Source organism: Bos grunniens, chromosome 6 (genome assembly GCF_055505025.1).
Source record: "Bos grunniens cultivar Pamir isolate PY7600 chromosome 6, Bosgru_T2T1.0, whole genome shotgun sequence".
Lineage (NCBI taxonomy): Eukaryota > Metazoa > Chordata > Mammalia > Artiodactyla > Bovidae > Bos > Bos grunniens.
In genome coordinates, this window is record NC_141170.1 from 99,580,048 (window position 1) to 99,604,940 (window position 24,893).

Below are 24,893 nucleotides of genomic sequence, written 5' to 3' on the forward strand. Positions count from 1 at the left end.
AGTGCAGGAGACCTGGGTTCGATTCAGGGGTTGCGAAGATCCCCTGAAGGAGGGTATGGCAACCCACCCATTCCACTATTCTTGCCCGGAGAATCTGTCTTTAAACAAAACAAGTAAACCTAGAAGAAAAATAAATATCAATTACATAAATCTCTAAGTTACTTGACTCTACTGTAATTTCTAATGCATTCTGAAACTAGGGCCCTTGAAGGCAAAAAATGTGTACAAAAGTCTTAACTTCTACTCTCAGGTTATATTCTAAAATAAGAGTATCTACTACCTATTTCTGATGACAGTGACCTGTGGCTCATTATCCATCTGTGGAACATACTCTAGAATGTGTTCAAAAAACCTTTGGAATATCTAAATCAGTGAGTGAGCAGTCTTTTAATAGGGGCAAATAAAACTTACTCATTGAGTAAGTCAGATCATGTTTTCCATCAAGCTAGTGAACAACTGCAGACACAGCCTGCTTCCCATCAAAGTTTCACATATAACCTCTGCAATGCTGATGTTTCTCTGGTAAATTTTCAAAACCATAACCCTAAAAACATATGACAAACTACCTTTTATTAAAGAAATATGCCTGCACTACTCACCCTGCCTTCACTTGAAAATTTGAGGACAATGCAGGAACTTTACCTCCAGTGCCAAAACTCTGCTGAATATCTGTCTATGAACTCTACTTGCTGGCACTTTTATAGATTAAGAAAAAGTACATGCTCTATCGGGAAATACTTTCCAAATAACACCTAGACTTAAAAGGCAAGCCATTTTCCTCATGCTTACTTTAATGGGAGTGACAAAGGTGTTATCTCTTTTTAAATATTCTCTGGAAAATATTTTAGAAATGAGATACAGTTTAAGATTTTCCACTTTTCGGTATCTTGAATCTGGCTTTAGGGTAGCAATTAAATAGATTCACAGGCACCAGATATGAGATGACTTCAAACAAATCTTTCAAACACTATTTTTTTTTTTCCTTGAAATGTACTGGTTATAGGAGTTTAATTGAATTCCATGCTTCTATGTTTCCAGAAAATAATTTTGATCATTTAACTGAAACTGGAGAGAATACTGGAGAGAGAGAACTCTGGCACAAGTAACATATAAAAACCACTGAAAAGAGAGCAGCAAACTCTAAAAATTAATTCCTTAGATTCAAGCTTGAATAGATTCTAAAGAAAATGGTGAGTTTCCTCTTTCAAGCCAAGTTAGCAAACTAACCCCACAAATAACATTAATTCATAAAAGACTGACTCATTAATTAGTTCCAGGTCATAGTACAAAATTATTATCTTTGGTTTGGATAACATGAATTCTTGAAAGCATTTTATGGCTATTAAAATTATAAAAAGAACACAATTTTCTAGTGAGATCTGAAAACTCCAGATAGTCTTAAATTACAATACAGTTGTGGTACAAATTACTATCATAATGTTTTAGTACACATATTGCTTTAAAGATACTAAATTTATTGTGAAAAAAATTAGTGAGTAAATTGACACCAGACTCTTACTTACTTAAGTTTCTAGTTTTCATTAGTCTATTCCTTGAACCAATGATTTTACAGAAGATGCAAAATTTTCTTTAAAATATAAATCCAGTAAGATCGATGCCTTAAATGATGCTTAAGTTTGGATAATTAACTGCAAATAGCTTGGTCTACAAGGAGATCCAACCAGTCCATCCTAAAGGAGATCAGTCCTGGGTGTTCATTGGAAGGACTGATGCTGAAGCTGAAACTCCAATACTTTGGCCACCTCATGCGAAGAACTGACTCATTGGAAAAGACCCTGATGCTGGCAGGGATTGGGGGCAGGAGGAGAAGGGGACGGCAGAGGATGAGATGGCTGGATGGCATCACTGACTCGATGGACGTGAGTCTGAGTGAACTCCGGGGGTTGGTGATGGACAGGGAGGCCTGGTGTGCTGCGATTCATGGGGTCGCAAAGAGTCAGACACGACTGACCGACTGAACTGAACTGAGCTACCAGACAAGTGGACACTTACAGTTTTGCAACAGAGACAGATGGACAAGTAAAAATCATGGGTCTCAAATAGCAAACCCATCTAAATAGATTTCCTGTTTACTTTTCATCAGCCTTTCTTACAGGTGCAGGATGCTTACTTTTGGCAGTTAAGGGAAAGAACTGATTTATAAGCCATAAGAACATCTTCTTACTTTCCACAAACAAGTTATAGAATTAATTAAAATTGTAGCACATCAACTCTGCACATGAAACAGCTCTGTTACTGGAGACAAAATTAATGCAAATATGTGGAAAGTCAAATAGTTTACAACAAAGATAATTTAGATGGATAGATCAGATAACAGCTTGGAACTGAGCCCGACAGAAGCATTTTTACTCAAAGGTGGCAAGTGCTGAATGTTATATTCCAAAACAAGCAAGGGAAATACTGAATTTTAATCTAGTGCCAAAACGATTTTAAAAAGTACTTTACATAAATGTTTAAACATATCTTACTTGAAGAAATTACAAAGACCTGTAAGACTATCAAGGACTCTTTTAAATAAATGAGAAAGACTATGTAAATGGCATGAAAGACAATATGAAATTTGCATTTAATCCTATTGATGTTCCACTAACTATTCAAAGAATATGCATCCACCTATAACATTTCATCCTCATGAAGACATATACAAAGGCATTAAAGAAAGGTGGCCTCTTTATACCTGTACACTGTTGAGACTAATGGTGTTTAACACTATGAGATTTATTATCTCTAAAACAAGGATAAACAATGACAGGAACAGAAAAGTAAAACTTTTCATGAGCTAATGGATTTAATCTTATTGGTAAAACAATGGCAATTGTGTCCTTATACAATACAAATGTAAATAAAGTAAAAGGACAGAGTTGAGATAAAATGATGAAAACGGAAATTTGTCTTCTGAGTCACCAGCTTCTCTCTCCTTCAGTTCTTTTAGTAAGTCCAAGAAGGATGCATCAGTATACAGGCAGAGAGGAAACGTGGAGATCAGAAGGAACATCCTACAGTTACTACCATCCTGATGACAGAGAACTACTCTGCTTGTGGTTTAAAGAGTCCCCAGCAATGGCTGGGAGCATAAGACCTTGGGTAACATCAATTTAGATGATGTAAAGCAATTCCAGTTGTAGCAGAGCTATGTCCTCTGGTACTTCTGGACATGCCCTTAATTGTTTATCCCCTCTTCCTGGTGTAAACGTCTTCCTTTCTTCCATCCCAAGTGCCCTAAATGAGTACTGAATAATTTTGGGAACTTTATTTTTCAGTTAGTGTTAATGTTGATTTAGTATTTCATTCCCATTCCCTGCCCCCAGATTTTTTAATACTTGTATGATCTTCAAGACTTCTGTGATAGCCGGCCTCTAAGATGACCCCCAATGCCCCTGGATTCCTGGGATTCACATTCTTGTGTTGTCTACTCCCAAATGAATAGAGTTAATGGCCGACCTTTCTATCCAATAAGACCTCACTCCTGAGGCGAGGTCATAAAAGGCATTGCAGGTTCCACTTTGTTTCCTCTCATCTCTTAGACCGCTCATTCACTCACTCACTCTAGGAAAGGCCAACCACCATACTGCAAGAATTCAGCCAAGAGGTCTGCAGAAAGGCCCTCAAGACAGGGAGGAAATTAAACCTCCTGTCAACAATCAGCACCAAATGAGTGAGCTAACTTAGAAACAGATCTCGAATCCCTAATGGAGGTTTCAGATGACTACAGCCCCAGCTGATACACTGACTGCACAGACATGAGATCCTGAGCTAAAAATCCACTCAGCTGAACATTCCTGAATTCCTGACCCAGGGAAATTATATAAATTGATAAATGCTTATTATTGTTTTAAGCTGCTAAGTGCTGAAGTAGTTTGTTACTCAACAATAACTAATTCATACTAATTCTTCTTATAGAAACAAAAAAATACAAAAGTATGTCACTGGATGAAGCATCTTCATTAACAACAAATATTGTTGCTATATGAGAGACTCACAATCCAAGCCAAGTAAATATCTCAACAGGCTCTTAAAAGTTTTTGAGGTATAATTTACATAGGTGAAATGCATGTTCTTAAGGCATACATGTCAGTGAATTTTGACAACTTTTGCAAGTATATGTACTATATAAGTAATACCCCAATCAAGATGTAAAAATGTCGATTCCCCAGCAAGTTCCCTCAAGGCCACTTGGAATCAGTTCCTGTATTCCCACTGCCCAACCAGGGTCAAGCACTGTTTTCATATCTACCATTGTAAATGAGTTTTAATTGTTTTAAAACTTCATGTAATTAGAAGAATATGACTTTCGTATCTGCTTTATTTTGCTCACCATAATGTTTCTAAGGTTCATCATGTTGTGTATATCAGTAGTTGATTCCACTTTATTGTTGATTAACATACTGCGATCTGCTTACCTATCCTCCCATTGATGGACATTTGAATTCTTCCCAATTTGGGGCTACTAGGTTTCTGGAAGCATTCTTGTGCAAATATTTTGTTGGACATGCATTTTCTTGATTGAATACCAAGGCAGGGCGGGACTACAAGGAGGCAAATGAGATACATCTTGGGCACAAATTTAAGGGGCTCCTCTACCTAGGAGTCTCAGTCTCTGTGGGGTCTCTGGGTCCTGGTGTGCACAAGGTTTGTTTGAGCCCTCTGAGTGTCTCTGGTGGGAATAGGGTTTGATTCTAAACACAAATTCGCCCCTCCTACCATCTTGCTGGGGATTCTCCTTTGCCCTTGGGCCTGGGGTATCTCCTCACAGCTGCTCCAGCTCCTAGTGTCTTACTGGGTTTTATCTGACCTTGGACATGGGGTATCTCCTCACACCCACTCCAGCTAAGAGCAGCTGCCGCTCCTGACCTTGGACGTGGGGTATCTCCTCACTGCCACTCGTTCCAGTGCCACACAGATGCAGTGGCCACAGGACTGGAAAAGGTCAGTTTTTATTCCAATCCCAAAGAAAGGCAATGCCAAAGAATGCTCAAACCACTGCACAATTGTACTCATCTCACACGCTAGCAAAATAATGCTTAAAATTCTCCAAGCTAGGCTTCAACAATACATGAACCGTGAACTTCCAGATGTTAAAGCTGGATTTAGAAAAGGAAGAGGAACCAGAGATCAAATTGCCAACATCCGCTGGATCACAGAAATAGCAAGAGACTTCCAGAAAAACATCTATTTCTGCTTTATTGACTACACCAAAGCCTTTGACTGTGTAGATCACCACAAACTGTGGAAACTTCTTCAAGAGATGGGAATACCAGACCACCTGACCTGCCTCTTGAGAAATGTGTATATAGGTCGAGAAGCAACAGTTAGAACTGGACATGGAACAACAGATTGGTTCCAAATAGGAAAAGGAGTATGTCAAGGCTGTATATTGTCACCCTGCTTATTTAACTTATATACAGAGTAATGTGTATGAGACGGAGAAGGCAATGGCAACCCACTCCAGTACTCTTGCCTTGAAAATCCCATGGATGGAGGAGCCTGGTGGGCTGCAGTCCATGGGGTCGCTAAGAGTCAGACACGACTTAGTGACTTCACTTTCACTTTTCACTTTTATGCATTGGAGAAGGAAATGGCAACCCACTCCAGTGTTCTTGCCTGGAGAATCCCAGGGATGGGAGAGCCTGGTAGGCTGCCGTCTATGGGGTTGCACAGAGTCGGACACGACTGAAGTGACTTAGCAGCACAGAGTACATCATGAGAAACGCTGGGCTGGAAGAAGCACAAGCTGGAATCAAGACTGCCGGGAGAAATATCAATAATCTCAGATATGCAGATGACACCACCCTTATGGCAGAAAGGGAAGAAGAACTAGAGAGCCTCTTAATGAAAGTGAAAGAGGACAGTGAAAAAGTTGGCTTAAAACTCAACATTCAGAAAACTAAGATCACAGCATTCGGTCCCATCACTTCATGGCAAATAGAAGAGGAAACTGGAAACAGTGACAGACTATTTTGGGGGACTCCAAAATCACTGCAGATGGTGACTGCAGCCATGAAATTAAAAAATGCTTGCTCCTTGGAAGAAAAGTTATGACCAACCTAGATAGCATATTCAAAAGCAGAGACATTACTTTGCCAGCAAAGGTCCATCTAGTCAAAGCTATGGTTTTTCCAGTAGTCAGGTATTGAGTTGGACTCCATACATGAGAGCTGGACTATAAAGAAAGCTGAGCGCAGAAGAATTGATGCTTTGGAACTATGGTGTTGGAGAAGACTCCTGAGAGTCCCTTGGACTGCAAGGAGATCCAACCAGTCCATTCTAAAGGAAATCAGTCCTGAATACTCATTGGAAGGACTGATGTTGAAGATGAAACTCCAATACCTTGGCCACCTGATGCAAAGAACTGATTCATTTGAAAAGACCCTGATGCTGGGAAAGATTGAAGTGGGGAGGAGAAGGGGACGACAGAGGATGAGATGGTTGGATGGCATCACTGACTCAACAGACATGAGTTTGAGTAAACTCTGGGAGCTGGCGATGGACAGGGAGGCCTGGCATGCTGCAGTCCATGGGGTCACAAAGAGTCGGAAATGACTGAACTGAACTTTCATGAAGATTTTTCTTTTCTTTTTTTAGAATAGGTGGCCTATAAATTAAAGTATAAATTTAAATTGGTGAGCAAAGAGCAATATGCTCTTTAACAAATATAATCAAAGATTTGTGACATGCAAAAATTATATTTATAAAAACATATTTACTAAGTTATGTTTAATACAGAAAAGCCACTTTTATTACTATGGTCACATTAGACTTTTCTAAAAAAGCAAGCGAGGCAATAGTGGATTTGATATCTGCATCTTGCATTCCAGATACCACTTAAACCAAACCATTTAAAGTAGCAATTAAAATACTTTTATCTAACTTACTTCTTTTGCTGCTATTAAATTACTACCATTTATTAAGACACAAATTTTTCCACCCTTGAAAAAGATGTATCATTATCTATAATATAGCAATGATTAAAAAGTATTGACACCAAGAATAGGAATATTTGTTCAATGTAGGGATGGAGGAGCCTGGTGGGCTGCAGTCCATGGGATCGCTAAGAGTCAGACATGACTGAGCGACTTCACTTTCACTTTTCACTTTCATGTGTTGGAGAAGGAAATGGCAACCCACTTCAGTGTTCTTGCCTGGAAAATCTCAGGGATGGGGGAGCCTGGTGGGCTGCCGTCTACGGGGTCGCACAGAGTCAGACACGACTGAAGTGACTTAGCAGCAGCAGCAGTTCAATGTAGGATGGATAATTACAATCATATAAAAGCTCAAGGCAAGCAATCTTCATTGCTTTAGTACACTTTTATTCATTAAAAATATTTTTCATAATTTTAAGATAATTTCAGAAAATCAGTGAAGAAGCTCATTTAATAGTACATTTACAATAAAGTTTAGATCACACATTTTTCTTTCCAAAAATGCCTGAGATAGAAAGCAAATTTCATATGTCATTGAAATAGCTGAATTTAAACTGTATGATTAGATTCCACCCAAGCCATGATGAGTATTTCTCTCTATTCTTCAACATGGCCTTAGTTTATACACTTTACCATGTTCCTAGGAATACCAGTCCCCTGTGAGAAGTTACCATGTACTTGTCTCTGGAAAATTCTCTTAACTTCAGCTATGTTAAAGAAAAGCTTAGTACTAAAAAGATTTCAAGTTTTCACATATATCCTCTTTGGTAACTTTTTGTCAAGTACTTTGCAGAATGCCTACAAAAGCTGAACACTGGATAATGTCAATGCTGAATTTCTATGAGGCCTGTGAATTAATTTTCCTAAAATGAGAATTTACAACCGGATTTTATCATTAAACAAATAACAGAAGGAACTAAGACCCTGCAGTTTCTAGGTACAATGCCTTTTTGTTTGCCAGTTTCTGCTTTGCATTTAACTGTCCTGCTATTACACACAGTACCTCACGGGTTTCCCTTCACGGAGCAAGTCTTCTAGACTCCGTTCACAGTGTTCAGCTACCACCACCAATCTCTCTGAGCGAAGAAAAAAGAAAAAAAAACAAAGGCACGTTATATTTGATTAATACAATGTTTTAGTAACACAATAATATACTCCACTAAAGATATTAACATATAGTACAAATGATATTTGAAAAGAGCTTTTCAAAGTCTATATTAACTTCATAAAAATCAGATATCTAGAATAACAAGGTAAATGTGTTAGAAAACAATACATCAAATAACAATCTTCATTTTGTGTTTTTCTCTATGATTTCTCCCCTGTGCATTAGGAAAAACAGCTGGAAAGGTTTACCTTTGGCAAAAAGAAGTAATTCTTCTTCTGACACAGGCTAGCAGAAGGAAAAGCTTGGATGAAGATATAAAGAAATTTTGAAGTGAAGGGGAAACTGGGATCTAGGGACAAACTGTCTTGACAGTCTGGCTCAAACATAAGGTCTCTGAAACTGAATTCAGAAACTGGAGAAAAGTAGAAATGTTCTGAATCACGATTATGGAGAAGGAAGTGAAAATCAACTTGTGATTGTTTGTAACATCATGGGGCCTGCTGAGATTAGTAACAATATAAAATTTTCGTGAGCACAATATATAGTATGATGGAATTTTTATTTTCCAACAGATCAACTGTCTAAGAATAAGTCAGCACCGTTTTGAAGGTCAGTCCATATATGTTTAATGTAATCATTAGTTAATTATTGATTGACACATTGTCTGACACAGTAGCAGATCAACAAACTCTTTCTTTCTAGATGAAACAACGTGAGAGGAACCAGAGAAAGGTGCAATTGGGCTCACAAGTGGCTGGGGATTTGATAAGGTCATTTCAGGGGAGAGTAAGTTTTTAAAGGAAATTGGGGTTTTATATATATGTATGCAGAATGAGTTCTAAGATAAGGAAGAAAGTAAACACAAAATGGTGGTGGTGGTGGTGGTTTGGTCGCTAAGTCACGTCCAGCTCTTTGTGATCCTGTGGATTGTAGCCCACCAGGCTCCTCTGTCCATGGGATTTTCCAGGCAAGAATATTGGAGTGGGTTGCCATTTCCTTCTCAGATGGCAAACTCAGACAAGAAAAAGAAGTAAAGTAAAACGGGACCGGAAATAGTGATGACTACATAGAGGTTTGGTGGCAAAGGTAGAAAAATGAAAGCAGAAGACAGGAAAAATTTCAGAGGAGGCGATCCAGTAAAAGGAAAAACTCTCAGTAAGCACTGGTTCAAGGTAAGGTCAGATCTGGCCTGCTGAGAGCAGACATGACGGATAATGGTGTACAGGCAACCAAGTGAAGTGTGAGGGCAGGGTATTGTATGGGTCACTTCTTGGAAGCTCAAACTGAGGTTGTGGCATTATATAGAATGACCTGAAACACAAAATTTAAACTACTACAAATGACTACCATCACTTTCAGGGAGAAAAAAAAAAGAGCTCCAGGTGATCTGAACAGGAACCTAAAGAAAATTAAATTTGAAAAACCATGAAATGAAGAGAAAAAAAAATTAATAGGAAAGAAAGCTGTGAGATAAAAAGGTCTAGTTCTTCAATTCAATACAGAAAAAAGCATGCAAAATTGAATTCCAAGTGATTTAGCACAACTATGAAGATCTAGAAGAAAAAAAGCAAACAATACTGTCAGAAAACCAAAACGGGAAGCAGCATTTCTGTCAGTTTTCCTTACACCTCACTGGCTACCTTCCTTAGTCTCCTCGGTAGACTGGTAACTCTTCTACCCAAGTTTAAATACTTCTAGTTCCTCCATCTTTGATTCTGGGTCTTCAACTGGGTTTTTTCCTTATTTACTCCCAAGGCTGAAAAACTCCTAAATTTTACATCAAGCCCAGAGTTCTCTTTTAAACTCCATAGCCAATTTCTCACTTTAATATAAAAGTCACCTCAAACTCAACAGAACTCAAACTGAATTTATAGTTTGCTCCTTAAGCCTTTCCCTTTAGTACCAGTAAATGGTACCACTATCCTGCTAGCTGCTCAGGCTACAAAGTTAGGAGTCATCTCCATTTCTCAAATCCAAAGAAAAGGCACTGCTATTTCTATCTCTCAAATGTCTACAGAATCTGCAGTTTGCTTCATTTGCCACAATCTGGGTCCAAGCCAACATCATTTCTTACTAGATTACTACAACAATCTCTTAACCAGTCATCTCTGATTAATCGTTACTGCCCCCCAACATATTTTCATACTAAAATCTAAGTGCTAAAATAATAATTAATAAAAGTGAATATGTAACTCCCTGTTTAGCCTTGTTTTTTGTTATTTTGTGTATTGCTCACCAACTTCCAGTTACACTGGGTAACTGGTCTTCCTTCACCTTTCCTACCTTAAAGTACTATTACATGGATTCCCATTGCCGAACATGATCTTCCCTGTTTTTCTCCCAGTGAACTCCTATCATGAAACACAGCGATTAAGAGCACAGACTATTTGGTTTGGGCTCAAATTTTAGGTTTAATACTCATTAGTTTGCTAACCTCTCTATGCCAAGGTTTCCTCTTCTGCAAAATGGGGGAAAAATAAGGACCTAACCCACAGAGCTGTTGTGAGGTTGAAATGAGTTAATATAAAATAAGGACCTGGCATGTAAGAATCACTAAGTGTTAGCTATTATTATTACTATACAGTTAAATGTGATTTCCTCCAGAAATACTTTCCTGGTCGCCCAAATCAATTTGCTCCTTCTATAATATAATCTATTTCACAGTGTACTTTTCTTTTGTAGCACTTATTTGAAATCCTAAGGATTTGTATACATTTTTATCTAATATCTTTGTTCTTTACTAGATACTAGATGCATTTCCTGATGGCAGGAAAGATTTTGATCTTGTTCAAAATGCATCACCAGTGTCTAACATGATATCTCAAACATATGCATCTAATTTAAAAATACCTATTAAATTAGTTAACTTGAGCAAAGGCTCAATGTGGCCATTAGAAATGAATAAGTCTCATATAATGACTGTCATTTTCTAAATAGAAATCTGTCCTGTGTAGAAAAGTATATGCCTGCTCTGTAAACTAGGTGTAATAATACCACAATAGCACTGATTTTAATATAAAAGACCATCAGAATATGCTAAAATGTGCATACTCCATTAATTAATAATTTTAAATTAATATTCACAAGTCTCCATATCTAAAGTGTTTGGCATTAATATAAAATTTGTCAGGTTTACAATGATTTAGAAAAAAAAATTATCAAGTTTCTTCAGGAAACTCCTTCAAAGCTCCATAAACTAGAGTTTGCCAAAGCTTCAGGATCCTAAGGAACTTTAAAGTAAATATTACTTTAATATAGCAGACCCATAAGCCTGGCAGAATATCAAAGATTCTCCCAGAGGTAATGGAATATATACCAAGACAATGTTTCCAATATGAACCAGGTTTTTCTCCAAAAAATCATTAGAGAGACTTCATCCTGAATCTCTAAACAACTGTTTGAAAATAACTTCTGCTTGTTATAAAACAATATAGTTTCACAGAATAAAATATGACAAAGATATTTGAGAATCATAACACGCCAAATATGTCAGCAATATAGTGGCATTATTTATAAAAAACAAATGTGACACCAAGATGAACTTTAAAGAGTGGGACATACAAGAACCATGAAATAATCTTTCCTATATGAAATATTTGATGAGTGCCAAGTATCTCTGTAGTGTACATACAGCTTGAACTGTAAGTTTTAAGCCAATGCTAAGAAATGGAAGAGAGCACAATATTAAGCAAAACAGATAATAAAGTAGTTGAGTAAAAAGAGGGACTAAATGAAAGATTTTAAAAAACTTTTAACTTAGAGAAAGAGGTAAATTGTGAATGTGTTAAGATAATATGAAAGTTTATTAGAATACAGTTACGCATCATTCTTTCTTTGGGCTTCCCTGATGGCTCAGAGGTTAAAGCGTCTGCCTCCAATGCAGGAGACCCGGGTTTGATCCCTGGGTCGGGAAGATCCCCTGGAGAAGGAAATGGTAACCCACTCCAGTATTCTTGCCTGGAGAATCCCATGGACGGAGAAGCCTGGTAGGCTACAGTCTACGGGGTCGCAAAGAGTCGGACACGACTGAGCGACTTCACCTTCACAATTCTTTCTTTATTCACAGTAAAAACTGAGACTAGCTCATCACCTTTTAAATAAAATACCTAAATAAATATTTACACAGTCAAACTGATAAAGGGTAATTCTGTGCTTAAGAAACAGTATTGTTACTAGGTCACTGTGATGGTCAGTTTTATGAGTCAACAGGCTAGGCTATATAGTCTTCAGTTATTCAAACGCTAGCCTAGGTGTTACTGTGAAGGCATTAAATAATTGATTAAAATCTACAATTAGTTTAATGTGAGTAAGGACGATTACCCTAGATAATCTTGGTGGTCCTGATTCAATGAGTTACTAACTCCTCAAGAGCAGAATCCAGTCTTCTCTGGAGAAGAAACTCTACTCTTGGGACCATGACTTTAGTTATTATATAAAAATTAGCCTTTGTCGTTGATGATCTGCCCTCTGGATTTCAGGCTAGCTTACCCAGCCCCCACAATCACATAAACCAACTCCAACCAATTAATCTATAGCTGTCAGGCTATCTAGCCATCTATCTCCTACTAGTTCTGCCTCTCTGATGGAACTCTAAACTGATACAGACACTCAGGTTGAAATATATATATATATATGCAGCTAGAGATACAGAATTATCTTATAGGCCCTTAACAATTCAACTATTCTCCACCTAAATTTCAAATCTATTAATTAAAATAATTTTGTTCTTGATTTTCTAGCAATAAAAAAAGATTTTTGGGTAATCAATACCAAATCAATTGGAATATATTACCATTTATAATCCTTTCTATGCTTCTAAAACTGCTGAGATTTCAAGTTCAAAAGAAAAAGATTCAAGTTTGTTAACTTAAGTATTTTCATGCTTTACTGACCTTTTTTCTTTTAAAGATATTTTATTCAATTTCTCTTTTGATAAATCAAGTTCAAAATTCGAATGTAAACTATTCTTGAGATTAAATACATCAACCTGCTGAGTTAGCAAGAAACTAATATCCTCTTGAATCAGTTCTGAATGATCTGTTGGAAACAGTGAAAGCTTGACTTCTGAGCTAACCTAACATGTGAAAACATAAGGTTACTAAAATGAACCACATGTTACACGTTACTCCAAGTAAAATGGGGAGAGTGTGGGACTAACAATGACAAGATGAGAAATATCTGTGTAACAAGAACAGAATAAAGGAACCAAAATTAAGATTGTTTGAGGAGACAAGTACAGTCCAAACCAAAATGATTACATCATTGAGAAATATGCATTGTTCACTTAGGAGATTGTTGACTTTTCAAACTAAATGTAACTGAAATGACTGGGATGTTTGGAACAAACAGACCTTCACAACAACACTTACTCTAATTTCATTAGGTACTCCTTATGCTTACGACTTTTCAGGACAATGAACATTGCCAATAGTAAAAAAAAAAAAAAAAAAAAGTAATCGAATTCCCTAACCTTTTGACAATAACAGGTATTTTCATTCCAGGCAGTCAAACTTAAAATATATGAATTTTATACACATCCATAATCTGTGTGTCCCTGGAAGAGAGGGCTGTGGAGACCTAGGAGCAGGACAATCAGGGGAAACAGAGTAACCAGGAATATGGTCATTGGGCCCAAGGAGACTACCCACATTGTTGAGCCAGGTTCAACATCAACAGAGTTTAACAGTGTCCAAGAGGATTACTTCCTACCTGACATTTATAACTAAAAAGAAGTTTCCTGCGCAGTTAGCAGTAGGGCTCCCCAGAGAGATTATGTCATAAGGTTTTTCCTAGTTCAGTATTTACAGAGGTACCTAAGTATTCACTTAGGTACAGGGATGAAAAAAAGGAGCTCAAGACTCTTGACTCTAGGACTACTGAGTCAATTATCCCAAAAAGCCTAGGGAAAATTGGACACAGGCAAGACCCCAGTCATCTGAAGGGATGCTCCAAATAGGCTTCCAGTCAGTGGGAAACAAAAAAGAGCACTTCAGGATACAAGAATAAAGAAGTCCTGGGTTTCCCTGGTGGCTGAGTGGCAAAGAATTGGCCTGCTAATGCAGGAGACACAGGTTCCATCCCTGATCCAGGAAGATCCCACATACCAAGGAGAAACTAAGCCCATGCACCACAACAGTGGAGCCTATGCTTTAAAGCCTGGGAGCTCAAACTATTGAACTCTGCGCGCCCTAGAGCCCAGGCTCTGCAACAAGAGAAGCCACCACAATGAGAAGACCAGAGCACCACAAATAGAGAGTAGCCCCCGACTGCCGCAACTAGAGAAAAGCCCGAGCAGCAGTGAAGATCCAGCACAGCCAAAAATAAATAAATAGATCTTAAAAAAAAAAAAAAAAAGAAATGAAAAAGTCCCAAGAACTGAGTAAAGTGCCAAGAATTTGGGAAGATAAGCATAGTCTAAATTTTCAGATCTACAACAGCAAATTTTGGTTACTCATTACAGATGATAATGATCTACCATATAGCTATACTGGAGTGATTTTTGGAACCAGGCCAATTCCACAAGACAAAATTCTTTAGAATTTGTAATTGTATGGAGGTGGGTGGTATTTAAGGCATTCAGGGGTTGACAATATTTTATCAACTATTTGGTTATATAAAAGCCCCAAATGATATCTACAATTTAGTTATTGTCTTGAAGCTCTTCAGCAAACAAATACTTTAGCAAAAAGATTTTTTAAATTTGCTTGTTTGTAAACAACAAACTTGCCAAAAGTTCCTTAATTGCTACTTAACTGCTCTGTGCCTCAATTTCCTCATCTGTAAAATGTGAATACAATAAGAGTTCCTACTTCATGGTAATGTTGTAAGGATTAAGTTAACTAAAACATGTAAAGCATTTAGAATACTGCCTAATAAGTAATAAACACTCAATAAATGTTAGCCATTAATAACATTTATTACAAAAAACATTTTCCATTCAAATTCTATAAAACTTTCAGAGAAACTATTTTCAAGAGGCATAACCTAGACTACTTGAAAGTATCATTTAGCCTGTTTTTCAGCAAAACTAAGGGAATAAGAGTTTGCATTTTTTTTCAGCACCTGTAATATTAGGTTGAAACATCTGAAAACGAGATTTTTAAGGGAATAAAAACAGTACAATATCAGTAAGTATATGGGGTTATCTTTCACAATTCATTTTGTTAGAAAAATTAAATATATTTCACTGAAATGCATTTAAAATAATTTTAAGCATGAAATTAAGCTTTCAAAAATAATTTAAAAATAATTAAAATATTGCCACCATAAGCACCTTCAGGGGTGCTATGGATTGAACATTTGTGCCCCACCTCCAAAATCCATATGCTGACACCTAATCCTCAGTGTGATGGTGTCCAGCAGTGGGGCTCTGGGGGGCGATTAGATCATGAGGGTGTCCATGCTAAGTCGCTTCAGTCATGTCCAATTCTTTGCAACTCCATGGACTGTAGGCCCACCAGGCTTCTCTGTCCATGGGGATTCTCCAGGCAAGTACTGAAGTGGGTTGGCATGGCCTCCTCCAGGGGATCTTCCCAATCCAGGGATTGAACTCGAGTCTCTTATATCTTCTGCATTAACAGGCACTAGCCCCACATAGGAAGCCATGAGGGTAGGGCCCTCACAAACAGGATCAGTGCTCTTCTTTTGTAAAAGAAGCCTGAGAAAACTCCCTTTCCCCTCCCACCAAGTGAGGTTACAGGGAGAAGATGACTGTTAATGAAGAAGTGGACCTCACCAGACATAGCATCTGCTATTGCTTTAATCTTGGATTTCTCAGCCACCAGAACTGTGAGAAATAGACAAGCCACTCGGTTTATAGTGTCATATTTTAGCAAGGAGAATGGGCAAAGATACAAGTTATAGAAGAACCTGACTTTATGACTGCATGCGTGCATGCTAAATTGCTCTAGTCATATACAACTCTTTGTGACTCTAGGGACCATAGCCTGCCAGCCTCCTCTGTCCATGGGATTCTCCAGGCAAGAATAACAGTGTAGGTTGCCAAGCCCTCCCCCAGAGGACTGAACCTACATCTCTTACATCTTCTGCACTGGCAGCCAAGTTCTTTATCACCAGTGCTACCTGGGAAGCCCCGACTATACTACTAAAAAGGCAGTAAATTCTTCCTGGTGAAATACTGACTTTTTAACCAATAGAATTCAACTCTACTAAATGAAATCCTAAAAAAAAAGACTAATGCAGCTAGGAAGAGGTAAAAACATTAGTGACTCTCTTTTCACGGGAAAAAAACTTAGCCCAAATTATTACTTTCAATCATAAAATACATTCTAATAGACAATTCTAAAGTTTCTGTTGGGCTTCTCAGGTGGCTCAGTGGTAATGAATCCACCTGCCAATGCAGGAGATGCAAGAGATGCATGTTTGATTCCTGGGTCAGGAAGATCCCCTGAAGAAGGAAATGGCAAACCACTTCAGTCTTCTTGCTTGAAAAATTCCACGGACAGAGGAACCTGGTGGGATACCGCCCACAGGGTCACAGCGAGTCAGACATGATAAGCAACAGAACACAAAGTTTCTAACATTAGTCTTTCATTTCCTTTTTGGAGAGATGAAGAAATATGCTTGAGGATAGGGGCTTCCCTGAAAAAGAATATTAAAAATCCTGATTCTCAGATCTGAGAAATATGAATCATTCAAATGCAGTCAGGAAAACTCAAATGACTCAGTTTGGCTGGAGCGAAAAGTGATGGCAAGCAAACATACACACTCTGATTACTTTATATGTTTACTATTTATTATTATGGCTTCCCTGGTGGCTTAGATGGTAAGAATCTGCCTGCAATGCAGGAGACCCAGGTTCGATCCCTGGGTTGGGAAGATCCCCTGAAGAAGGGCATGGCAACCCACTCCAGTATTCTTGCCTGGAGAATCCCATGGACAGAGGAGTCTGGCAGGCTACAGTCCATTGGGCTGCAAAGAGTCAGACAGGACTGAGCAATTAACACTTACTGTGTATCAGTTCAGTTCAGTTCAGTCGCTCAGTCATGTCTGACTCTTTGTGACCCCATGAACCATAGCACACCAGGCCTCCCTGTCCATCACCAACTCCTGGAGTCCACCCAAACTGATGTCCATTGAGTTGGCAATGCCATCCAACCATCTCATCCTCTGTTGTCCCCTTCTCCTCCTGCCCTCAATCTTTCCCAGCATCAGGGTCTTTTCAAATGAGTCAGCTCTTCGCATCAGGTGGCCAAAGTATTGGAGTTTCAGCTTCAACATCGGTCCTTCCAATGAACACCCAGGACTGATCTCCTTTAGAATGGACTGGTTGGATCTCCTTGCAGTCCAAGGGACTCTCAAGAGTCTTCTCCAACACCACAGTTCAAAAGCATCAATTCTTCGGTGCTCAGCTTTATTTATAGTCCAGCTCTCACATCCAAAATGATACACTGTGTATATTATAACCTAATCAGGGTTTCAGGGTAGAGAACACAAAATATGAGAAAACAACAACTCACCGTGCTTTCCCCTAGAAATATCCACATACTGGCACAGTCTGGGGTGAGTGATGGTCTTGAGGATTTGAAAGCGCCCTAAAATCTTGATGGAATTTGGTGTGAGAGGAAGCCCATTGCTTCCACAGACATCATGGGGCAGAGCAGAGGCAAAGAAGGTAAAGGCACCCATTTCGGCATCCTTCAAGGGAAACATTCTTGGTGTCCTAAATCTTCCCAGGTAATCTAGAAAAGGAGAGAATTTTTTGATAGATCAGCTAAACATTAAGCCAGTGTTTTCTCACCTTAAATATGATTAACCATATATAATTTGGAGGGAAATGTCAATCTGTACATTTTACAGCAAAATTATCAATGTGAGAATATTTCAAGATAATATCAAAGAGGAAAAACCACCCAATCATGAATTTATATTGTAGCTCTAAATCAAAATCAAAGATTTGCAATGGCATATAAAGGAAAAGACAGAACACTCCCTCTGCAAGGATGCCTGACAATTTTAAGAGTTTAGAAGAAGTTTGTTATTGTACATTCACATTAATAAGGCTCTTCTCTTTACCCAAAGTTTGAATGTACCACAGACTACAAACACTTTTCTTTTTCACAGTGCAAGGAGTCAGGAGAGGAAATAAGGACACCAACCAGAACTTTAAATAATCAAGGACTCTATTAACAGTATTAAGTATCAAACTAACATCACCCAGCAAGCCCACTAATAGGCATATGCCCTGAGGAAACCACAACTGAAAAAGACACATGTACCCCAATGTTCAATGCAGCACGATTTATAATAGTTAAGACATGGAAGCAACCTAGATGTCCACTGACAAATGAATGGATAAAGAGCTGTGGTACATATATACAATGGAATATTATTCAGCCATAAAAAGGAACACATTTGAGTCAGGTCTAATGAAGTGGATGAACCTAGAGCCTATTATACAGAGTGAAGTAAGTCAGAAAGAGATAAGCAAATATCATTATTAATGAATATGTGTATTAATATATATATATGGAATCTAAAAATATGGTACTGATGAACAGATTTTCAGGGCAGCAATGGAGATGCAGACAGAGAGAAGAGACTTATATTGGTGGGGTGGGGAGGAAGGAGAGGGTGTGGGATGAATGGAGAGAGAACATGGAAACATATGCATTACCATATGCAAAATAGATAGTCAATGGGAGTTTGCTGTATGACTTAGAGAACTCAAACTTGGGCTCTTCAACAATCTAAAGGGGTGGGATGGGGTGGGAGGGAGGTTCAAGAGGAAGGGGACACATGTCTACCTATGACTGATTCATGTTGATAGCAGAAACCAACACAATATTGCAAAGCAATTATCTTTCAATTAAAAATAAATAAATTTTTAAAAATAAAAAAATGAAAAGAATTAAACTAGATAACAAACAGCCTTATAATGTTACTTAAATAACTAATCGACTTTTGTCTTAAAGCCAGGCGCTTGCAAGTGATGTTTTACTCCCCTCACTGATCTTGACAGATGTTATTGCCTCCAGGTTAGAAATAGATATTCTACCTGAAGTTCCTGAGGGGTCTAGCAGTATCATTTCCAAAACAAATGGAGTCCAGCATTTTATCATGAAGTGGCCTGAAGATTAAGAAGCTTAATTTAAAATCAGTTATCACATTATGGCAACCACAATAAAAAAGTTTTCCCAACAAAAAATCTCTCTCTTACCGAGGTGTCTCACTAAAAAGACATTGATTGTTCAGGCACTGCATTCTTCCCTTCCAGGTTTCACAATAAAACCTGGAAGTCTAAATCAAGACAATAGGCTGCTTTTCATATATCTGTCTAGAAACTTCATTAAAACATTAAAAAGAACTGCTTTAAAAGGCGTAAACTCGTAACAAGGAAGAGGGCAGAAAGAGGCCGTGAGCTGATTTCAAGAAACTCCTAAAAGCATTCTGAATAGGTAAGAGCATGGTCACAAGAAACAGAGAGAAGGAGGTTACAATCTATGATATAGTTAAGAGGTGTGCTCATCCTCTTCAGATCAGAGGCTTCAGAATCAGAGAAGGAGGGAACAGTGGTGAACAACAGCAGTCGGAAGAATATTTGAAATGAGAAATAGGGCATCTGAAAGGCTGAAGAACAGAAGACTCAACTTTGCCACCAGACCCCCATTACTAGCAAGTTATCTATCCTCCTATCCAAGGATAAGGTGACTACTGCACCATTGTAGGAAAAGCAGTCATGAGATTAGGGAAGAATCCATAAGAAACTTCAAAAATACTAAGTAATATCCTAGTTCTTAATTGATGGGTTAAGGGTGTTCATATTATTCTCCATAATTTCACATTCTATATCTCCACCTATCTATGTATATGTGCTATATACAATACATTTCATAAAAATGAAAGCTTTTTTCATTTTAAATTGAAAAACATTTTTAAACACAATGAACTGATTTTCAACAAAGGCCAAGGAATTGAATAGGAAATGACAGTCTTTTTAATAAATGGTGTTACAAAAAGACGTTCACATGGGAAGAAGATTAGCCACAATCCCTACTGCTACATCCACAGAAGTCTGATATGGATTATGCTTCTGCACAAGAAGAAAAAAAAAAAAAAGAGGATATTTTTGCAACCTTAGAATAGGCAAATGTTTCTCAAGCAGGATAAGAAAAGCCATAAAAAAACGGACGTTAGGGGCCTCCCTGGTGGTCCAGGGGTTAAGAATCCACCTGCCAACACAGGGGACATGGGTTCAATTCCTGGTCTGGAAGATCCCACATGACACAGAGCAACTGAGCACATGCACCACCAACTGCCAAGCCCCAGCTCTAGAGCTCACAGGCCACAGCTACTGAGCCCATGAGTCCTAGAGCCTGCGATCTGCAACAAGAGAAGCCACTGCAGCAAGAAGCCTGAGCACCACAACAAAGCGTTGCCCCGCTCGCGGCAACTAGAGAAAGCCAGCACAGCAATGAAAAGCTAGCACAACCAAACATAAATAAATAAATCTTAAAAAAATACTTTAGTTAAGAAAATCTATTGTTTCTCTGTCCTGCTGCTGCTAAGTCGCTTCAGTCGTGTCCAACTCTGTGCGACCTCATAGATGGCAGCCCACCAGGCTGCCCCGTCCCTGGGGTTCTCCAGGCAAGAACACTGGAGTGGGTTGCCATTTCCTTCTCCAATGCAAACAAATGGAAATTAAAATGAAAACAGATCTCATCTGAGCCGATTAAAAACAAAACAATGAGAATTTTTTTAAAAAGATGAACTTTATAAAGTGGGCTTCATCAAAATGAAAAACATTGCACATCAAAAGCCACATTTGACAAAGTACAAATCCAAGCTATTATGACATATCTATATATATATACATATGACATTTTTATAAAATACATACATATATATATATATATATATATATATGCATGTATGTTTGTATATATGATAACAGGGCTTCCCTGGTAACAGATTAGCATTCAGAATATATAAAGAATGCCTATGACTTAATAATAAAAAGAAAGACAAGTCAACACAAAATAGGTAAAAATCTGAAATGTGTATTTTTCACAAAAGAGGAATTCACATAGACAATAAACACATGGAAAAGTTCTCAATGTAATTAATCAGCAGGAAAATGCAAATTAAAACCACAACATACCATTTTACAACTACCAGAATGGCTAAAATTGGAGTGACTGACAATACCAAGTGTTGAGAAAAATGCAGAATTGGAGCTGATTCTCTGCTGCTGAGAAGGCAATGGCACCCCACTCCAGTACTCTTGCCTGGAAAATCCCATGGACGGAGGAGTCTAGTAGGCTGCAGTCCATGGGGTCGCTAAGAGTCAGACACGACTGAAGCGACTTAGCGCAGCAGCAGCAGCAGCAGCTCTGCTTCTTACGGTAGTGCTAAAATGACACGAGGACTTTGAAAAACTGCACTAAAGTTAATAGTACACCTTACGATTCAAATTCCATTCCTATTGGGTATTAACCCAATAATAACTAAAATGTCCATAAAAATACTTGTATGAGAATGTTCACAGTAATTTGATTCATAACAGCCCCAAACTGGAAGCAAGGTAAACATAACACAAGTGAACTGCTAAGCAAGTTGTGGTATATTCATCCAATGAAATGCTATTTCAAAACAACAAAAAAGGAATAAATATGCCAAAATATTGGAGAAGGCAATGGCAACCCACTCCAGTACTCTTGCCTGGAAAATCCCATGGACAGAGGAGCCTGGTGGGCTGCAGTCCACGGGGTCTCGAAGAGTTGGACACGACTGAGCGACTTCACTTTCATTTTTCACTTTCAGGCATTGGAGAAGGAAATGGCAACCCACTCCAGTGTTCTTGCCTGGAGAATTCCAGGGATGGCGGAGCCTGGTGGGCTGCCATCTATGGGGTCGCACAGAGTCAGACACGACTAAAGCAACGTAGCGTAGCATGCCAAAATATGGATGTATCTCAAAAATATTATGTTGATGAAAGGAGTAGACACAGAAGAGTTCATATCCTATGGCTTCATTTAAATGTTACAGGACTACAGTTTTAAACTATAGTCATAAGAATGAGCATGTAGTGCTTGGGGTGGGGAGGAGGGTTGTGGGAACAGTCTTGGCAAGAGAAAGGTAGGAACTTTCTGGAGTAGTACAAATGTTTCACATCTTGATTAGGGTGGTGACTGTTACATGTTTGTTGACATGTATCAAAATTCACTAAACTGGTCACTTAAAATCAGTGCTTTTTAATATTTGTAAATCTTATCTCATTAAAAAAGAACAATGAAACAAAATTAAGGGAATATGAGAAAAATAATTTTAAAAATTAGTGCTTGGAAATTAAACATATGATTATCAAACTAGACAGAAGTGTTGGAAAATAAAGTTGAGACTACTACTCAGAACATGAAGCAAATGCACAAACAGATAAAAACATAAAAGATTACAAACACAGTGAATCAAACCAAGAATTCAACAACCACCTTACAGGAATTTCAACAAAAGAGAACAGAGAAAAATAAAGAGGGAAAAATTATAAAAGACTAGGAGAAAATTCCCCACAGTTGAAGGGAAATTAAAGAGGCCAGAGATATTTATTCAGGCTTCACTGAATGAGTTCATTGCAAGGAGAACAAACTTAGAACAAAACATGTCATAACAGATTTTCAAAGCTTCAAGTATAACTGAAAATGTTAATAATTTCAGAGAGAAAACAAACAGTTTAGGCATCAAAACATCAAGATCCAACACTCATTCTCACGTCCCCAGGAGCATCAACGGAAGTTAGAAGATGGTGACGCCTTGAAAAATTGTAAGAAACATAATTTAGTTTCTATACCCAGCCAAAGTATCAATCATAATAGTAAAATAATAATTTACATTATGCAAACATTAAAAAATAAAATCACTACCCACATATTTTTATGAATACATTTTTTAAAGATGTATTCTACCAAAACAGAGCAGAAGACCAAGTAGTAAAAGACATTGTACCTTATTGTACCTTTGTACAATACTGTAACATTGCACCTTATTCAAGATTTCAATGAATATAATCCAGTATAGAAGCTGTCAAAAGGATCAGAAAGTAATCTGTTCAAATCAAACAGAAAGTAATGGGGCTCCAAGGGGAGTGTCTTCAAGCAGAGAAATGGCAGGGAGTTTCTCATACAAAGAATAAGAGGACCTGGTGAATAAAGCACATGAATCTTTTCCCTCGAAGAAAGTACAAAGTCCTCTGCGAAAGTGAGGAGGGTCAAAAACTATATAATTAGTATATAATCCAAAAAATTAAGCACACTTAACTATGGCATAATTTTTGTCACTGCAGAAGAGGAAAGAACAACCCATTTGACGTTAATATTACAAATCTCATTAGTGTGGTACATAGGTTATGCAATTAAACACCTGGAAGAAAATGTATAATGGCATATTTCTTAGCTATGCACTGAAGTTTATTTACAAAACCATAATATTGTAACATTTTACTGGTTTTTATACACATAAACAAAGCAAAAAACAATTGGAGTTAAGAAATACACTGTAACTATTAATAACATTGTCAATGTATAAGGAAAAGTCCATCTACTGAAAGGCAGGAGTGGATGTGGTTTCTGCCATCTAAAGGTAGAGTCACTACTTTCCTTGTTTTACTAAATAAGGAGCCAAATATATGTATTTTCAAAAGTTGATGTGAAAAAATAAAGTTTACATATTATTTAGAATTATGAAACTAACCAGTATTAAAACTAAAAATTGTGATAACCACTCAAAAATTTGTAGAAGAGAGGTTGTGGATGGTGTGGGCTATCTTAAGAAGTCAATTAAAAAAAAAAGAATTAGCAGTTTAACATATTATTCAACATACATTACCTAAAATTAGAAAAGATTAAATGTGGTTATGTTTGAAGGAACAGGACTGAGGGCAGGAAGGAAGACACTGAGCTGCTGCATTTTATTATTACTATGCTTTTTGGTTTTCAATTAGACACACCTATCACTTAGACAACTAAAGATCAAATCACCAAATAAAACGCAAATAATTCAAAACGATAAAACATTAGTTAGCACAAACCATTTCATCAACGTTCTGCTTCAACTACGTCTTAAGTTGGTATACATAAAAAGGTTCACCTACAACAAATACACTCACATAGATTTCCTCACACTTAGTTAGTGGAAGAAAGTCAGTGGGGAGAAAAAAAACACCTGAGATGAGAGATTAGTTGAGAGAGAGAGAGGAAAAACAAAAACAAAAACAAAAACAAACCAAAAAACAATAGAAGAAGCTGGATCTGAACATTCATTCATTCACCAAATATCCTGAATTTCCTATTTGAAGTCAGGCGCTTTTCCAGCTTCTGCCTCACCAGTGAACAAACACGACAATATTTGCCCACAAAGAACTTGAAGCGGAAATGCATCATAGGCAAAAAAGGTCAAAAATTGGGCAAAAGATGCTTATTTCATTATAAATAAAACAGCTTACACATTTTTAATGGGTTAGTAACACTAGTCCATTTACTTTATATACTTTTCCCCAGTTGTCTTTGTAGCCCAAACAAAAACAGGGACAAGAGTCCTTGAAAAGCAACCACTGACAACTCTTTTACATTCTTCCACTTCACAAATGAATGTCACATCTCGATAACTGACTAAGCCTTTGAAAACAAGAAACAAACCAAAGCAAGAGTTCGAATCTACGTTGACTTGTGGAGAGAGTCGAATCCACATTCTCTAAGCTCCTCTTTCAACCTTCCTTTGGAACAGCCAGGCAGCAGTTCCTTTTAAAAAGATGCCTACAGTTCTCAAAGGAGTCAGGTGAGTAGGGAGGAGGGCTGTAGGTGGGGATTGGAAACTGTGATCAGTAGCCAAAA

The 24,893-nt window shown here is 37.8% G+C and overlaps 1 protein-coding gene across 17 annotated transcripts in view; it reads right to left on the reverse strand.

Moving 5' to 3' along the window:
* Nucleotides 1–24,893, reverse strand: part of TBCK (TBC1 domain containing kinase) — a 209,668-nt gene that overhangs the window by 184,373 nt on the left and 402 nt on the right. For 11 of the 17 annotated variants that reach the window (XR_015165799.1, XR_015165800.1, XR_015165797.1 and 8 more), the window contains exons 2-3: nt 17,529–17,750; nt 7,945–8,017 (exon numbers count right to left, since the gene is read on the reverse strand). Coding sequence is in view for 7 of the 17 variants with exons in the window: in XM_086406946.1 (XP_086263072.1) it covers nt 7,945–8,017; nt 17,529–17,721 (266 nt within the window). In the remaining 10 variants the exon portion in view is untranslated. Of the gene's footprint in view, nt 1–7,944; nt 8,018–17,528; nt 17,751–19,066; nt 19,188–24,893 lie in introns of those variants that run through there. The other 6 variants (XR_015165794.1, XR_015165796.1, XM_086406948.1 and 3 more) reach the window with 4 other exon arrangements.